The following is a 15,548-nucleotide window of genomic DNA, read 5'->3' on the forward strand; positions in this document are numbered from 1 at the left end:
TAAACTGAAGGGAATTTCCCCATGAGAAATAATGTAAATTGAATTAATCCGTTCCAGACTCCCCCAAAAATTAACGTCAAAGTAAATTTTATACCCAAGTCACCCAAATCTTCAGTACTAAAGTATGTACAAGTTATTACACGTACTTACCTTTTACTGATGACTCTTGGTGTATGGAAGATGGTGAGGAGGGGCTAGGAGGAGAGGTGTTAGTGTTTGGAAGGGGAGTCCCTTTCCAAATCATTAAATTCATCAATAAATCTTTCAGCCGCTGGTTTGTCTGAGCTGGTAGCCTCCCCATGCCTCGCAACACTATGAATACCACTTCTTTTTCTAAATTTCTCAAACCATCTCCTGCTTGCCTTAAGGGGCCATCGTACCAGGATATAAGAAATTGTTGTAGGGTATTCATAATTTATTATCCTGATACATGTGAAAGGTGCTGCACCTAGGCCAAGTTTCAGCATCTCAGCCTAAATAGAGAGGGAGAAAAAAAAAAAAAAATTGAATTTTTCAACCATGTTCAATTGATTTCACAGCCCACAATTGTGAACCAAAATCATTTCTACGACACGCAGGTATGACCTTACTATATAATAAAGATTTGCATGTCACATCATTATCCCAGATGTATTTAGTGCAATAATACAGATTTATAAAAGTTTCCCAAAAACGTATGCAACAAAATGAAGTGTATCATTATTTATAAAATCAATAAATCTACGTAGATAAGAATAATGACATCCGTTTATAGAGGCGTAAACTCTACATATAATGTCCAAGTTTCATGTAAATTGAATAATAAATAAAGGCTGTGAAACCAGATCTAGTTGTAAAAGTTGGAGTTGCGTAGCGCGCGCGACAAGTTACTCTACTCGCGGTCACTCGTGACAATGCGTGATTTACGCATTGCGGGCAGCTCATACCTTCTATGGAGAGCTCGCATGCATCTAGCTTTCAATGCTTGTCTCTGGTTCGTTTGGTAAGTCATATTGCAGTACAAATAACAATAATAGCATGAGTTCTGGGAGATATTGTGAGAGCGCGTCAGCATACATCCTCTCTCCAAGAGAGACACAGAGTCACTGATGGGCTGAGCCACATACCACCCTCTCTCTCACACGATACTGTTGCCAATGAGTGAGTTTATATTAATTTTATGCATAACATGTTATTTTCAACGCTATTACGAAAAATAAGACTTCTACAACGTAAGATACAATACCCCGCGGCGCACTCACGCCGCGAGGACCAGATTCACGAAAGTTGCAGCGGGAAATTTGACTCTAATTACGTTATTTTTCAAGATATCATTAAACGGTTTGGACCACAGTGTTGCCAGAACGTTGTAGTATTTTTCGTAAATATTCCATTTTTCTTCGGATTTTCGGTCGATATGGCCCCTTTAACTCGTTTGTATCTGCATCACTCGTTCCCGGGGGCGTTTCTTTAAAAGGTTTTTGTGCAATTGCCTTTCTTTCTCACAAATGATGGCCTCTGAAATGCTATCACTTGCTAACTCCTTGTTGTGTATCCAAATTAATAAAAAATTTCAACATAGCGTTTGTGTTCTTTGTTTCATGATTGTTGATACGCCTTTTGCCACTTTAGCACTCATAATGTCCTTTTTCTTAGCAATTACAGTACATGTCGTTGACATAATTTGTTGCACTGCCTAGCTAGTTCAACAACCCATGTACCCTTTTCATGTTTACGAATGATCTCTTGTTTTTCCTTTATGGTCATTCTCACATGTGTTTTCTTGGCTAGAACCTTACCGATGGCTTTCTTGGGACCCATGGCGAGATATATAATAACAACATTTATGTTCAAATTCCCAAAAATCCCCAAAAAACTAATTCTTAACAAAGAATTCAGGCGCCATTGTCACTAGGCTGAGGCACTGGTTAACCGAGGCGCGATCACCGTGCTACCACGTGCTAGGTCTGCCATACGCGTATCAACAAAATTTGTTTTACGAGGCAAAGCTTGTAACCCAATTTGTATTTCACAAAGAAATTGGGCTCGGAACCCGATAAGTTCGTAAATACAGTAGGGGCATTCGTAAGCCAAGGTGTCACTGTATACAGTACATATAAATAAAAAATAAATAAAATAGTATCATGTATGTAGTGCCCTGCATGCTTAATAAAATTGCTAAATGTTTGTAAGAATCTGTAGTGTATTTGTTTAGAAATACTGTAAGTTTCTTTATGGGGTGAACATCACTGAAATATCATAATTTTTTAGTTAGGCCCATTATCATTCTTTAATACTAACTAACAAAACCAGTCCTTACTTTCTTGCTTATAGTATAGAGATGTTACTTTAAAAACAAGGATGTAGAACCAATATGCATTTGTAAACATTTCAAACGAGTAACCATGTGGGGCTGGTACCATATTTTTGAATTGGTAGAACTCTACAAACAAGCAAGCAGTTTTTAATTACATTTATTAAAAACAGGAAATGGGATAATACACTTAACAAGGAATAATTTCTCACTCGCCAGATTAACAATAGTGTTCCGGTCACTCAGATTTAATGGCAATCAATAACCTCAGGGGCATATACACACACACACACAACTTGTGTGTGAAGTCTTGGACCTCTCTGGTCTTGTGGAGTGTGCGGGAAAAGCTTTGCACACATGTAATCGTGCACATTTACTAACACATACTCTCAAACACAAAGGAAATATAAAAATTAACACAAATAAAACAAACTGGTATTTTAATTTAAGAGAAACATTTACATTAATAACAACAAAAGCTAAACTTTATTTACCAGTCATTACAATCTCTCCTTGCCTTGTAAAGTAAGCCAGATTTTTGTCTTCGCCTCTGGTAGGTGATGGATGGCTGTCCGAGTGGTGGTGGTTTTATTTAGCTAGGGCTTGGTGGAAAGAGAGTTGAACTTGGGGAGCCATTGGAAAATGCCTACCAGAAAAGGGCATTTCATTACAATAAATTTGTTTTTAGTTAATTTTAAAGCATGGTAAAGAAATCAACTTCAGTTTTGTATTGGTTTAAACTCTAAAGCTAGCTTAACCACTGCACTGTGCATAGCACCTTAAGGTGCTCAATGGGTGGTGTAGATATTTTTAGAATTTAGCAATATTTTATTTTTTTTTCACTGCGATTTCAAATTAAATTTTTTTAATTTGGTAATATTTTTACATTCATTTTTGTTTTTAATTTTCAGTATAATGTTAATAAGTTATTTAACAATTACACCACAAATTTGTCACAGGTGTACAGTGCAAGGGTTAACAAAAACAAAAAACAAGCAAAGTGACTTGAGTTGGGTTGGTACACCATGAGAACCCGGAAAGGAGGATATTATATTCTAGAATGCAAAAAAAAATGGGTTTCCATATTCTTTGTGGGCCTCCAAGGCCTCCGACTCACCACACTCTGCCCAGTCAAGGTTACAGTAGTTTTTCTTTAATTTTCATAAGTTGTATTTATTGTTAAATGTAAATACTGTACTGTATGATAATTTGCTTGTATTATTTATTTATAATCTCTGCATGTATTTTGTATTATTATTGAGACTTTTTATATGGCTTTATTTGTTGACATTTGTCTTGGTTAGTTTTTATTTGAATGGTAAATATATAGTAAATGTTAATTTTAACTGTTTATGTGGGTTGCAATCTATGGTATGCGCATAAGTATTTACAATTATTTAAATACAGTATCTCTAAATTTATAATCATCCCTGTTAAACCTTATTTTTGTTCCTGTCGGTATTGTATTGGCATGTGAAGTTACTATGATTCTGTTGTACAGTAATCATTAGTTTGTCATCGGTGATGGTAGTGGTGGTCTCACTCCACAACATGTCACATGATTGGCTCTAGTCTGTACGGTAATTGTTGATGGAAAGTTGGCTGATTTGTGCCAAGTTACCTGTATGGTGCTTAATTTGTCACGGATTCGATAACTATTTTGTTCTTGTATTTCCTGAATGCAAGAGTTATTGATAATGTTATACAAGGTTATGCACATTAAATGTTGCTAGAGTTTGTTTATAATGCATAGTTGTTACATAAAGTGGATAATCTGGTATAGATGAGCTGCATTTTATTTATCTGGAAGTACACATAAAGAGTTTCAGGGAATCATTTGTATAGCACGCTATGCTTTGTAGGCACAGCATTATTACGTATCTAGACATGGTGTAGACGTAAAGAAATAATTTCTCATTATTTTATGAATATGCAGTGTGTGTGTGTATACAGTACTGTATATCTTAATGTTATTTATATTATTTACTGTCGGTGCACCGTTGCAGTGCACCATTGTACCTGGCCTGGACTGCACCAGTGCAGTCTAGGGGCCATCTGCTCTCTGTAACCAATCTACAATATTATCCTGTTACCTCACTGTCAACTTTACATACAGATATTGTTATTGCCAATATCTTCCAAATCATTGGCAAGCTCGCTACATTATCATTATCACCATTGTCTCTCGTTACACGTTGCATTACATTGTCTCGTGCTCTCTACAGTGAATATTTCCACCCTTTTCTGTCTGTGTATTTTGTTTTTAAGATTGAGTAATAGAGTTTAAGCCACCCAAGAGGTGGCATGGGCCTGAAGAGCCCATAAGTGGAGGCTGTTTGGAGCCATTACCAGTACCTGTTTTAAATGCCCTATTGCCATTTTTCCCAAATACCACCAATACTTTTTTCAGCAGTTGATTGCAGACTTGCCTTTTTTGCTGGATGAGTAATCCATCCAGCATCCATGGGCTGTTATCTCAGGCAACGGGCTGGATAACAGGTGTGGTCTTAGATGGAAGGGCCATGCTAATACTAGTGTAATGTAATGACTTTTATTAAACTTGGGTGCATAGGGGGTGTTATCAAGGAGCAATAAGGCTTTCACGTCATTGTCTTTATTTATTTGGAAATTCTTGATCTTCTAAGAATTCTTGTGAACCGCTCCACCCAAAATGACCCAAGTGAAAAAAGTATTGTTTAATGCAAGTAAAGGAAGTCTATCAACACAGCTTTGTTAATGACCTTGGCTAAATAGCTTTACCTTTAATACAATTTGTTTTAGTCTGTTATCGGCATTGGCACACACCATAACAGAAGGCCATTCCTCACTAACCTCACAACTTGCAACAGTTTCCTCTAATCTACTTGTCAATGTGTCTGAGGGAACTCCTCCTCAAACTAAGCTGATTTTACCTGCATTATTCATCTCTAAGCAAGTGTACAGTATTTATGTTTGGTCATGATATTGCCCACCATAATGTGAAGGCAGTAGAGTCAATACATGCTGGCATTAAGTTTGTCAGAAATTCTTCTCCCACCAATTATTGCTGTCTGTTATATTATGGCACCCATGCCATACTTCTGCTGTTTAAGTTTGTAATTGATTTTTGTACTGTATTTTGGTGGTCGTAATTTTTTCTCTCGGGAGTTTCTGACGCATTTCATTATCGGTTTTATTTCTCCCGCTGCTTTTCTTCCCAGCCACGGTGGTTGCCTAGTAGCTTGGCATTCTTGCTAATAGTAAAGGAAGTTGCTTTTGTTGCCCTATTTGATTTAATCTTGTTACACTTGCTGAATGACATGCGTCCAACTTGCAAATGATGATACATACTAATAATGTATGTGTATATATGTATAAGAGAGAATTTAAGTGTATGACAATTCTTGAATGAATAAGGTAGGACTGTGTTCACATGGAAAAATGCATGGTCATTACGCATGCACCGACAGTACTCGGGGTCAGAGAGTGCATGTGTAAATAAATTAATAAAAAAAAAGGTTGAACCTTTTTTATCATTTCACTTTTATGTTGCAAGAAAAATAAACAAACTAAATTTAAACCTTCTATGGTATCAGACAGGCAAGCAATCCTGTTTTTTATGTTTCCTATTTTATGACAGAAAATGGTGCAGAAAACCTATGGTACTTGTAGGAAAAAAGTAGTGTATATGAGGGCTAACTTAAGTATCCATTGTGCTGCGCACACTTGTATCATGTGTGCACATCCTTTCCCCCAATAGCATATCACGTTTGTTAGTATGTCGTTAGATTCAAAACTCGTGTGGGTGCACTGGGCTCGCATCCTGTTCCTCAGGACTCCAGTTAACAGACACCATCTTGAAAAAAAATTGTCTACATCCTCCTAACTGTGAGAGCCTCAATACTGCCAGAATGATCAAGGCTGCTGCATGCAGCTGGAGCTCGCAGCACAGCTGTGCAAGTTGGAGCCACAGCACCACTTAATAACGAATAAAATAAATAGCTAGTTATTTTGCAATGATATTGTCATAGATGATCCTGACTGTGATAGACAATGTACATAACTAGTATTGTGTTCAAATACCAATGAACACATTGGTAGTTATCATTGGTAGCTTGGAGAGAGATAATGAGAGAGGGAGAGATAATGAGAGGAAGAGAATGGGAGTGGGAGAGAATGAGAGAGAATGAGCATTCGGCCATTATTTTGTGCATCTATGAATCGTCAAATGACTTCATGCTCCCTGACAATAAAACCTTGTGGAAATGGATTCACATTCAGGATTTAGTGACAGGAATGTGATAACTAAGACTAGTCACATACGTGCTAATATTATGTACATAGTATATTTAAAGCACTTTCTAGCATCGGTTGACATCTGCTAGGGCTTCGTCTGCTCGTATTGTGGCGCTCCATGCTGTTTTTTTTTTTTATCACCACACCACCCAAAACTCTTTTGATTAATTATTGTGCATAAAAATGCCAATAGATATACGCATGTATATAGTGTAATAACAGCAAAAACAGTGTTTATTGCTCAAAGAATATAATATTTGAACTCATATTAGTACGTGACACACATACTGTATCTGAGTACCAATATTCTACATATTCTGCTGTACAAATAATATTGATAACCCAGTGTATCATTACACTTAAAATACCATTGTAAAAACAATACGAAGTAAATAAGAGATTGTATATTCAAAGTGTTCTTACAGCTTCATGTAAACAATGCGGGTCTAAGCTGAACTCTGATAATGGTTCAAAGTACTCTTCTATAACAAACCTTATGACAAAGGTAATAAGGTTATTACATTCACCAGAAACACTTGGTGGTTTGTAATGGCGCATAAAATGTAGATACACTACTGGTAGTTATACATGTATATAATATGTGTATTGTGTAATGACTGCCAAAAAGCAGTTTTAAGCTTTGCTTGCCATATTTTTTAACATAGTGATGTTTCACACATTTGTTTTTATAAATTTCTCAAATTCACACGATTGAATAATATTACGGGAAAGGAACTGGCACAAAACCATTCGGAGACATTGAAATAATGTCAAGTTATATTCGCTGCAATTTTGCATCCATGGTGCTGCTGGGGCTTCTGTGGCCGGGCGAGTACTCGTTTGACGCCAATAGCTTACTCAATGTTCCTACTCCATGATGGCCAAAGTATGTCACATGCAATATTTGTTTTTTTATGAACGTGGTATGCATTTTATCAATATTAAAATGAAAATAATTTGTTGGGGTAATTTATTTTATGCATATAGAGGATTTGTCATATTAAACTGACGTGCAGTAAAATGGATATTGTCTGTGAAGATTGTATTTACTGGATACTAAAAACAAAACTTTTTGCTTACTAACAAAATAATTGAACAAAAATGCAGTACAGTACATAAAAATTATGTAATACAGTACATTGTATGACCAAAAATGCAGTGCATAAAAATTATGTAATACAGTACATTGTACTATTCTGCTATAATATAATAGCCTTGTGGCTGTTAACAAGCTATGAAGTGCTGTCAAAATAGGCATCTTGCCTGTTGATTAGACATAAGGTGTGAGCATTCCAAGATCAATATTATTAGTAAAACTTTTCCTTTAAAAATCAGACGTAATGGATAAATGGCCTATAACAGGTACTAATCCTGATGAAAGGCCAAAGAAACAAAGGAAGACAATATTGTTAGAAACAAAGCCAGAAGGTTTTGGTTTCACTTAATAGTTGTAGGTAAATTCAAAGATTTTGGGAACCTAACATTGATGTTAAAAGAAGTTTATCTGTAATTATCTAAATAGATAAATTAGATACTGTATACAGATATAGCTAAGTAGATAATTAAAATACTGTATAATTGAGTAAATTTGTAAGCTTTAAGTTTTTTTGTAAATGTTGTCTTCTTGTTTGACTCATAAAACAAGTCCTTCTAAGAATTTCCAAATCTGCACACAGAAATAAGACTACAGGAGACCGGATGACATGGTAGGATGTGTAAAATAGCCCCACTAAAGAGCAGAGGTGCAATATGCATGCTGAGAGAGAACTTGGTCAACGTTCACAGCCCCAAGACTTTTCAACACACTTTCCCTAAACACACTGGCCGACCTCTCGCAGTGTTCAAAAGGGAACTTGATGAGCACCTTCAAAGGATACCTGATCAACCAGGCTGTGACACAGGCTGCAAGCAGCCTCATCAAATAGTCACATCAACCAGCATGGTGGATCAGACCAGGAACTAGGAGGCCTGGTCAGATACTGGGCTATGGGGACATTGATTCCCAAAATCTTCAGCAGGTATTTAGGTAGGCAGTGGAGGTGCCACAGGTAAATTCATAGAGCACTGTATGAATGTCAGAGATAAACGGGTGTTAAATATCCTCCCACCATGTATAAGAAATATTGCTAGAACAAAAGTGGAAGTCTTCAAGAAAAAACTACAAGAAGTGCCAGACCAACTGGACTGTAGTGGATATGTGGGCCTTTCCAAGCAACAGCCTATTGGACCAAGCTCTCACAAGTCATGCCTGGCCCCGGGGTTGACTTGTAAGCGAGGCATGGGCCCAGGAGTTCTTCTACTCCCTGGCTGAAGAAGTAGATAGACTGAACCTAAGTTGACAGGAAAGGACAGGGGTAATCATAGACTAAACAAAAAGAAAACTAAAACGATTCATATCTACACTTCACAAGCAAACGCTCAGGCAAGAGAGCTGGCATGCATTTGCACTGAGACAACATGATCACCCGAAGATTTTTGTAAATAAGCAAACTCCAAGGTCTTGATGTGGAGACGAGTCCCAAAACAGGGCCAAGGATGATGTCCTACTAAAAAGGTACAAAATTGTTTCAGAGATATGTTTGATGTCCAAGGGTTTTTATAATCGGTGCCCGTGAAAAAAATCTTCAAACAAAGCTGTAGAAGATTGTTAAGTTCAGAGATTCAAGAATGAATGGGCACTGCACTGTAAAGTGAACACTAAAAGAAGTTATGAAGAGGGACTAGATGCGTTAAATAAGCCAAAACTAGGAAATGCTGTAGAAGAAAGAGGCGATATGATCCCCACTTACAAAATAGTGACATAAATTTACCAAATTGACAGAAAACCCTGAAACCGGCAACCTGAAAAACGAGAGGTTGTAGAGTTCTTGCTCTTAAAGACTTGATAATGGTTTAGGACGGACCGAAATGTCGTCGTTTCTTCTTCTGGTTTGTGGTTTGGTCATCATATCTTCAGCCACGTTATTGTGATTCATCGTTTGGGAGAGCTTGTAGATTCAAGCTAAGGAAACAAAGGTGCCAAAAAATTTAAGGGTTTTCATTTGCAATGAGAGTGGTAGACAGTTGGAACAAGTGAGAAAGTAGTGGAGGCCAAAACAATCAGCAGCTTCAAAGCATTATATAACAAGAGTACTAGGAAGATGGGATACCATGAGCATAGCTCTCAAACTGTAACTACATTTGGGTAATTACACTTTGGTAATTACTAAAGCATGGAACCCCCTTCCCTGTGTAGAGACCAATAATAATAGCCAAACTAAACTGAATTGACCTTGATAGAGCTGTTGCCAAGGGTAGTAGAGGGTAGCCTCAAACCCTGAGAGAGTACTATTAGCTAGTGCTCTCACCTGGGGACGGTTGATGCACGGAGTGTGCCGGTTGATTATGTAGTTCCCCCAAAAAGAATGTTGGCTGTCTTAGTGATACCAGTGATCATTTGAAGTGGTATTTGAGTTGTCAAATATGCTTTTGATGTAAGTGAGCAATATCATGCAATGGCAAGCAGGTATCAGGTTGAGGAATGTTCTCTCTGTACTTTTTGCCCCTGGACTATGGGGGACAAGACGATTTGTAAAAAAAAAAAAAACATACAATGAGAAAACTAATAGATGATGATCCATGTTTTATTTACTTTTTTTTTTGTTCTCCACATCATTGTCAGCATTAAGGTGCTCTTTATTACTGTAAAACAATTAAAATCGTGATGGGGCTTGGTCACTAGAGACCTTGATCACTAGCGGTAGTGTGAGTGAATCTAGTTGGTGTGTCGAGGGAAGGTCATGGGGTGGGAGTGGGGGGTTTGCTCATAAAATATTCAAAATTGAATTTGTTATACATCATTTTGTAACTAACATACACGAAACTCTTTGAGTATGTTGATGGGTTGTGTTAATTATTCTATTTTGTATTGCGTACTATGGCTTGGTATCGAGTTGCTTGAAATGTTTTCTGTTAGATTTTTTTTTTTAACACTTTTGCGCTCTCGGCGCTCAAAAAAAAACAATACCCCAGATGCTTTCGGCACTTCGCGCGCCTATGCGGTAAGACCGAAAAAGTGTACACTCTTTTGACTGTCCTGACAATAATTGAAGGCGCACGTATTTAAATTTGGTATCACTGTGTTCGCAATGAAATTGTCTATAAGAGCATACCTATAAAATGCCGCCCAAGCATAAGGAGTATCAACACCAAATAAAAAACTATGCAGATCACTCGCCGAGAGCGCCAAACAGCAACAAAATGTTTCCACTCTCTTAATGGTTGCGAAGCCTACAGTTGTCCTACATCGCTAATTTTGGTATCATTGGAATCGCAATAAAATTCTCTACACGGACATATGCATATGAATGTTTAATATAGGTAATTGCCCACCCGCAAGAGTGTGTGAAGTGGAGAGTAGTTAGCCGCGAGCGCACTGGCGAAAACACGGGGGGGGGGAAATCATACTTGGAAAGTTTATACGTTTCCTGACCCTACTTTTCTATGTACGTATTTCTTTTTTATACCAATGTGTTCGCAATAAAATTTTCTATAAGATGAACTGTATAACATTTGTACAAAGCATGTGTAAGAGAAGCGCCAAATATAGAACCACGTCGCTCAGTATGCGTTCGCGGCAGAAACGAACGCATTGTTTTCGTTCGTTTGATGTTTGTCATGTTTATACTTGTTGAAACATTTTATAATTTGTATGACAGTGATCGCAGTAAAGTTCCCTACACAGACATATATATAACACATACAAATATTTCCCACGGGTTGGATATATCAACGGCTAAAGGGAACCCACTGCCACACGCTCGCCACACCCCCAAACATACTTTGTGTATTTTTTTTTTACTCATAGAAGTTTATGTGATATAATATTCATTCTGGTACAAAAAAATTCGCAAATAAATTCTCTACAAAACAAAAGTATCCCAATCCATTTCGGTTAAAAAATGGAATTTATAGAAATATTTTTTCGATGGACGAGAAAAGTAGGCTGTTATGCGGAATCGTAAGAAAAAACGGCGACGAGTTATCTCTAATCTAAAGCGCGAAAGTGTTAAGATTTCAGAAGGAAAAAAACTTCACCCTTGGCATGTGGTTATCATCCAAGGTGCTACTCTGCTTGTATACAATAATAAACATCAAATTATACGTTTACATGGGAAAGTAAGGACAATAATAATAATAATGACAATAATAATAATAATAAAGTAATGGTCTTTTCTGGTGTGATGCACATTAGGAGGAAGCCAGATGGCAGGCATTGGGTTAAAGTACACATGAATACTCTGTTTGCCGACTCGTTTTGTAGGGGTGACAAGTTTGATGTTCATTAGGTGATTTTTATGTGCTCCATTTCACTTCAGTTTGCATGTGTGCAAAATGCCTTGATTTTTGAGTAGACATAAATGACCGAGTTTTTTTTATAGGCCTACATTGTAATGTGTGCACCTGTATTGCATGCAAATCTGTTCTTGGCTCAGCTCAAAGGAAGTATCTTGCAACCCTGCCTTTGCTGCTTTGTCTAGTTATGTTTTCAAAAAAATTTGAAATGATTCAGACATTGATGGGAAAGTCTAAAATGTGATTTGATGATAATTGCAGTACTCTGGTATATGATAACCTCAATGAATAGTAAGCAATTAAAATCTCTGATGTATGAATGTGTACACATATGCATATGTACAGTATTGTAACCATAGTTACATCATTTGTAATGCAGCAACAGTAACTACAAACAACATTTAATGATTGTGGCTTTACCACGGAGATCAACAAATGACTGTAACCATACTTCTAGAATTTTAAGACTTTTATTGGTATAGGTTGAATTAAAAAAATAGTTTAACCCTGTTACCACTCTCGGTATAAATTGGATCTAAAAATAGTGTTGCAGTGAAGGGATCAACTACTTTTTCTTTTTTACATAACTTTTACTCCTGTCATTCTCCTATATTCTTGACACACATTTGTTGACTTTATTTACATTATACTTCATTTACAATGAGATTGAATAAATTTCAAGGGTATATAAATATTGGTTGTTTTGTCTTGTATGAAAATGTATTATTGTACCATATTGTATATGAATGAAGATTCTAGTAGTGGTTGTAAGTACAGTAGTAATGAATGGTTTTCAATTATTTACTGATCATTTAATGTGCAAAACCTTGTTACAGCACTGTATGAGAATTTGAAAGTGACATGTTGTGTGACATGAGAGTAATGTGCGGACTCTTCTCTTGCAGGTGTTGTGAACGACATAGGAAAGAGAAGAGAACGAAGAGGAGAGATATGATCACAAACTTCCACATAATAGTGCTGAAATAATGGAATATATATTTCTTAAATTTAATTTTGGAAGTGTGTATTAATAATACAGTAATAACAATAATTTATGAAAGCTTTACAGTAAAGCCCCCTCAAGATCATACAAAAAGTTGCCAAAAATGACATATATCAATGGAAATTTATGTTAAAAACATTAATTACCTATGGAATCAAGAAATGCTTTGTAGTAGAATACCATCTTCACTACATGCATTATGGATTTGTGTGTATGTGTGTTCCACTATCTGGGAGCGAGAGAAGATTGAATAAGTAATTCTAAATCTCTCCTGTACATAGTAGGAAATGTTGCCCTCAACTTCTTCCCCAGTAGAGAATGCACCTACACCATTGTCTCTCTCAGGCAATCTTGTCTGCCAGCCTCAACATTTAGGCCATGCAAAAGCAGGACAGGTGACAGATGAACCAAGAGAAGAATGCCCAGTATCACCCAAGGGGGAATTTGGGATGTGCAGAGTAGATGACATTGGCCAGGAGAGGGGGGATATGATGCCACCTCCAGATTTATGTGCCAGTGATGGACTGAATTGTGGTGAACTGCAGAGATGGAATAATAGATCTTGTGATGTCGATACAGAGGTCACTATTGCTCAAGCTGCCTGTGATACTGCATTTGTGACAAGCATGTCACAGAGTGGAGATAAAGGGGAAGAGACTCAGGAAGGAGCTTGGAGTCTCCCTCCTCACTTGTATGGAGACCCTTCAGGTGTGTTAGAAGATTCTTTTGAAGATTGTGTGACAGTTGGGACCAAGGCAAGTTTGCCTGACCTATGTGATACTAGTAGTGGTGCACGCAGCCGTGTACATCTTGGCTGTGGGTTGCAAAATGATAATGACAAAGATTTTGTGTGTAAACTTTTATCTCCTTCAGCAGGAGGTCAACCTGGTGATGGTTCTGCAAAAACCACTTCAGTCTCTCAAAGTGATGGTAAATGCAAAAATGTGGATGAGGATATGACGGAAGTAGAGTCGTTTAGTTCTAGTACGAATAATGATTCTGGAGAAACAATTGTTACACACGGTGAGAATGGAGCAAACACGAGATTTTCTGCAGCTGATAGTGATAAAGCCAGTGCTGTGAATTGTGAACTTGGTAATGAAGAAACTGATACTTCCATTACGGACGAAGAAAAGTGTAATAGTAGGGGTGATTGTAGTATAGGAGAGAAAGTAAACACCGGCGACAATTTTGATTTTGGGCATAAAGATTCTTGTGAACCTGAAGGGGCAGCTGGCCCGTTAGAAGATTATCTTCTTCATGATAACCAACAAATATCTTTAGTGGCTTGTGGCATAACTCAGTGTGATCCGAGTTTTCAGCAGGATGTCGAAATGGAAGACATCTCTGAAGACGAACAAGGCATTAATCTAATTAAGCACAATCTTCACCACTCCAGTCACCCTATGTTTAACAAATGGCCGTGCTACTTCTACATAACTCGGGAGCATCTGCCCAGCTTCTCCATAGATTCTCATGGAAGACATATTGGATCTGTAAGGCTTTACCATTACTGTATTCATATTGTAGATTATTGTTTTGAGTCAAATGTGGTTCACTGATTTTATCATACTTGCTGTGCCATCTATGTTCATATTGTGTGCCATGTTCATATTGTTTGAAGGTGCATTGTTTTGCAGAGTAAATAAGTTCCAGATGTTTAAATGTGTGTGTGCATGTTGTTTTTTGTAAGAAGTGTATAATGGGTAAAATTTTCTACCAAATGCCTTAGAACTGGATAATATGAATGAAATGGCGTCAGTTTAATTCTTTTCGGTGGAATACATAAATTCTCGTGCTGAATTTTTTTTTTTTTTAAGTATAGGTTAGACGTGTGTGAATGAGTTTTGAGTGTATATATAGGAGCTGCCTTGTATGGGCCAATAGGCCTTCTGCAGTTTCCTTATTTCATATGTTCTTATGATAAAACTTTTTTTATGCAGCAAAAGGGAGTACATAAGTATGATCCTGTACATGCCATGTTCAGTACTACACAGCTTCTGATGTACAGTACTGTATATTTCAGGTTTGCTTTTAAGATAAACTGGTTGCCAAAAATTAATATTTTGGTACAAAAAAATCTTGGTTATACCTGTAATAAAGATTTCATATTACTAGAGTAAAATAATTATCTATTGTTGTAGCTGATATATGTTTTTACATTGATACACCACACTGTATTTGGGTATTACTGTGAAGCAACATATTATATATAAGTTTATCAAAATTCTAAGTTGTTAATTATTTTTACAATATAGGTTTGAAGATCTATAAAACTTAATATTTTGCATAGAGTAGTGACCATATGTTTCAAGATTAGTGCAAATTGACTGATTCTTGACTTATATATCTCTTTTATTTTTTTATGAATTGGAAATACTGTACATTAATATATTTTTTAAACATACCTGCTATATTTTAATTAAATTGTCTTTCATAAGACAGCATCCATTGAATATTAAACCTGCTATAGAAACGATCTTCCCTTCATTATACTAGTCAGTTCGTCTTGGATTCCATTATTCAACTGATATTCCTTGCATTCATGTATTATATACTGTACTATAATAGAGTATATAATATATATATGAGCAACAAAATAATATTTAGGGTGGAGAGAGCAGCAGAAAAGATAAACATAAT

General features: G+C 36.7%; 1 protein-coding gene across 2 annotated transcripts in view; it reads left to right on the forward strand.

The window, feature by feature from the left end:
- The window catches only part of LOC123765222 (uncharacterized), a 39,688-nt gene that overhangs the window by 6,125 nt on the left and 18,015 nt on the right, over positions 1-15,548 (forward strand). For both annotated transcript variants that reach the window (XM_045753702.2, XM_045753701.2), the window contains exon 2: positions 12,808-14,401. In XM_045753702.2, coding sequence (XP_045609658.1) covers positions 13,193-14,401 — 1,209 coding nt within the window. In that variant the 5' untranslated portion in view covers positions 12,808-13,192. The remainder of the gene's footprint in view (positions 1-12,807; positions 14,402-15,548) is intronic.

The sequence above is a fragment of the Procambarus clarkii genome, chromosome 33 (assembly GCF_040958095.1).
Source record: "Procambarus clarkii isolate CNS0578487 chromosome 33, FALCON_Pclarkii_2.0, whole genome shotgun sequence".
NCBI lineage: Eukaryota > Metazoa > Arthropoda > Malacostraca > Decapoda > Cambaridae > Procambarus > Procambarus clarkii.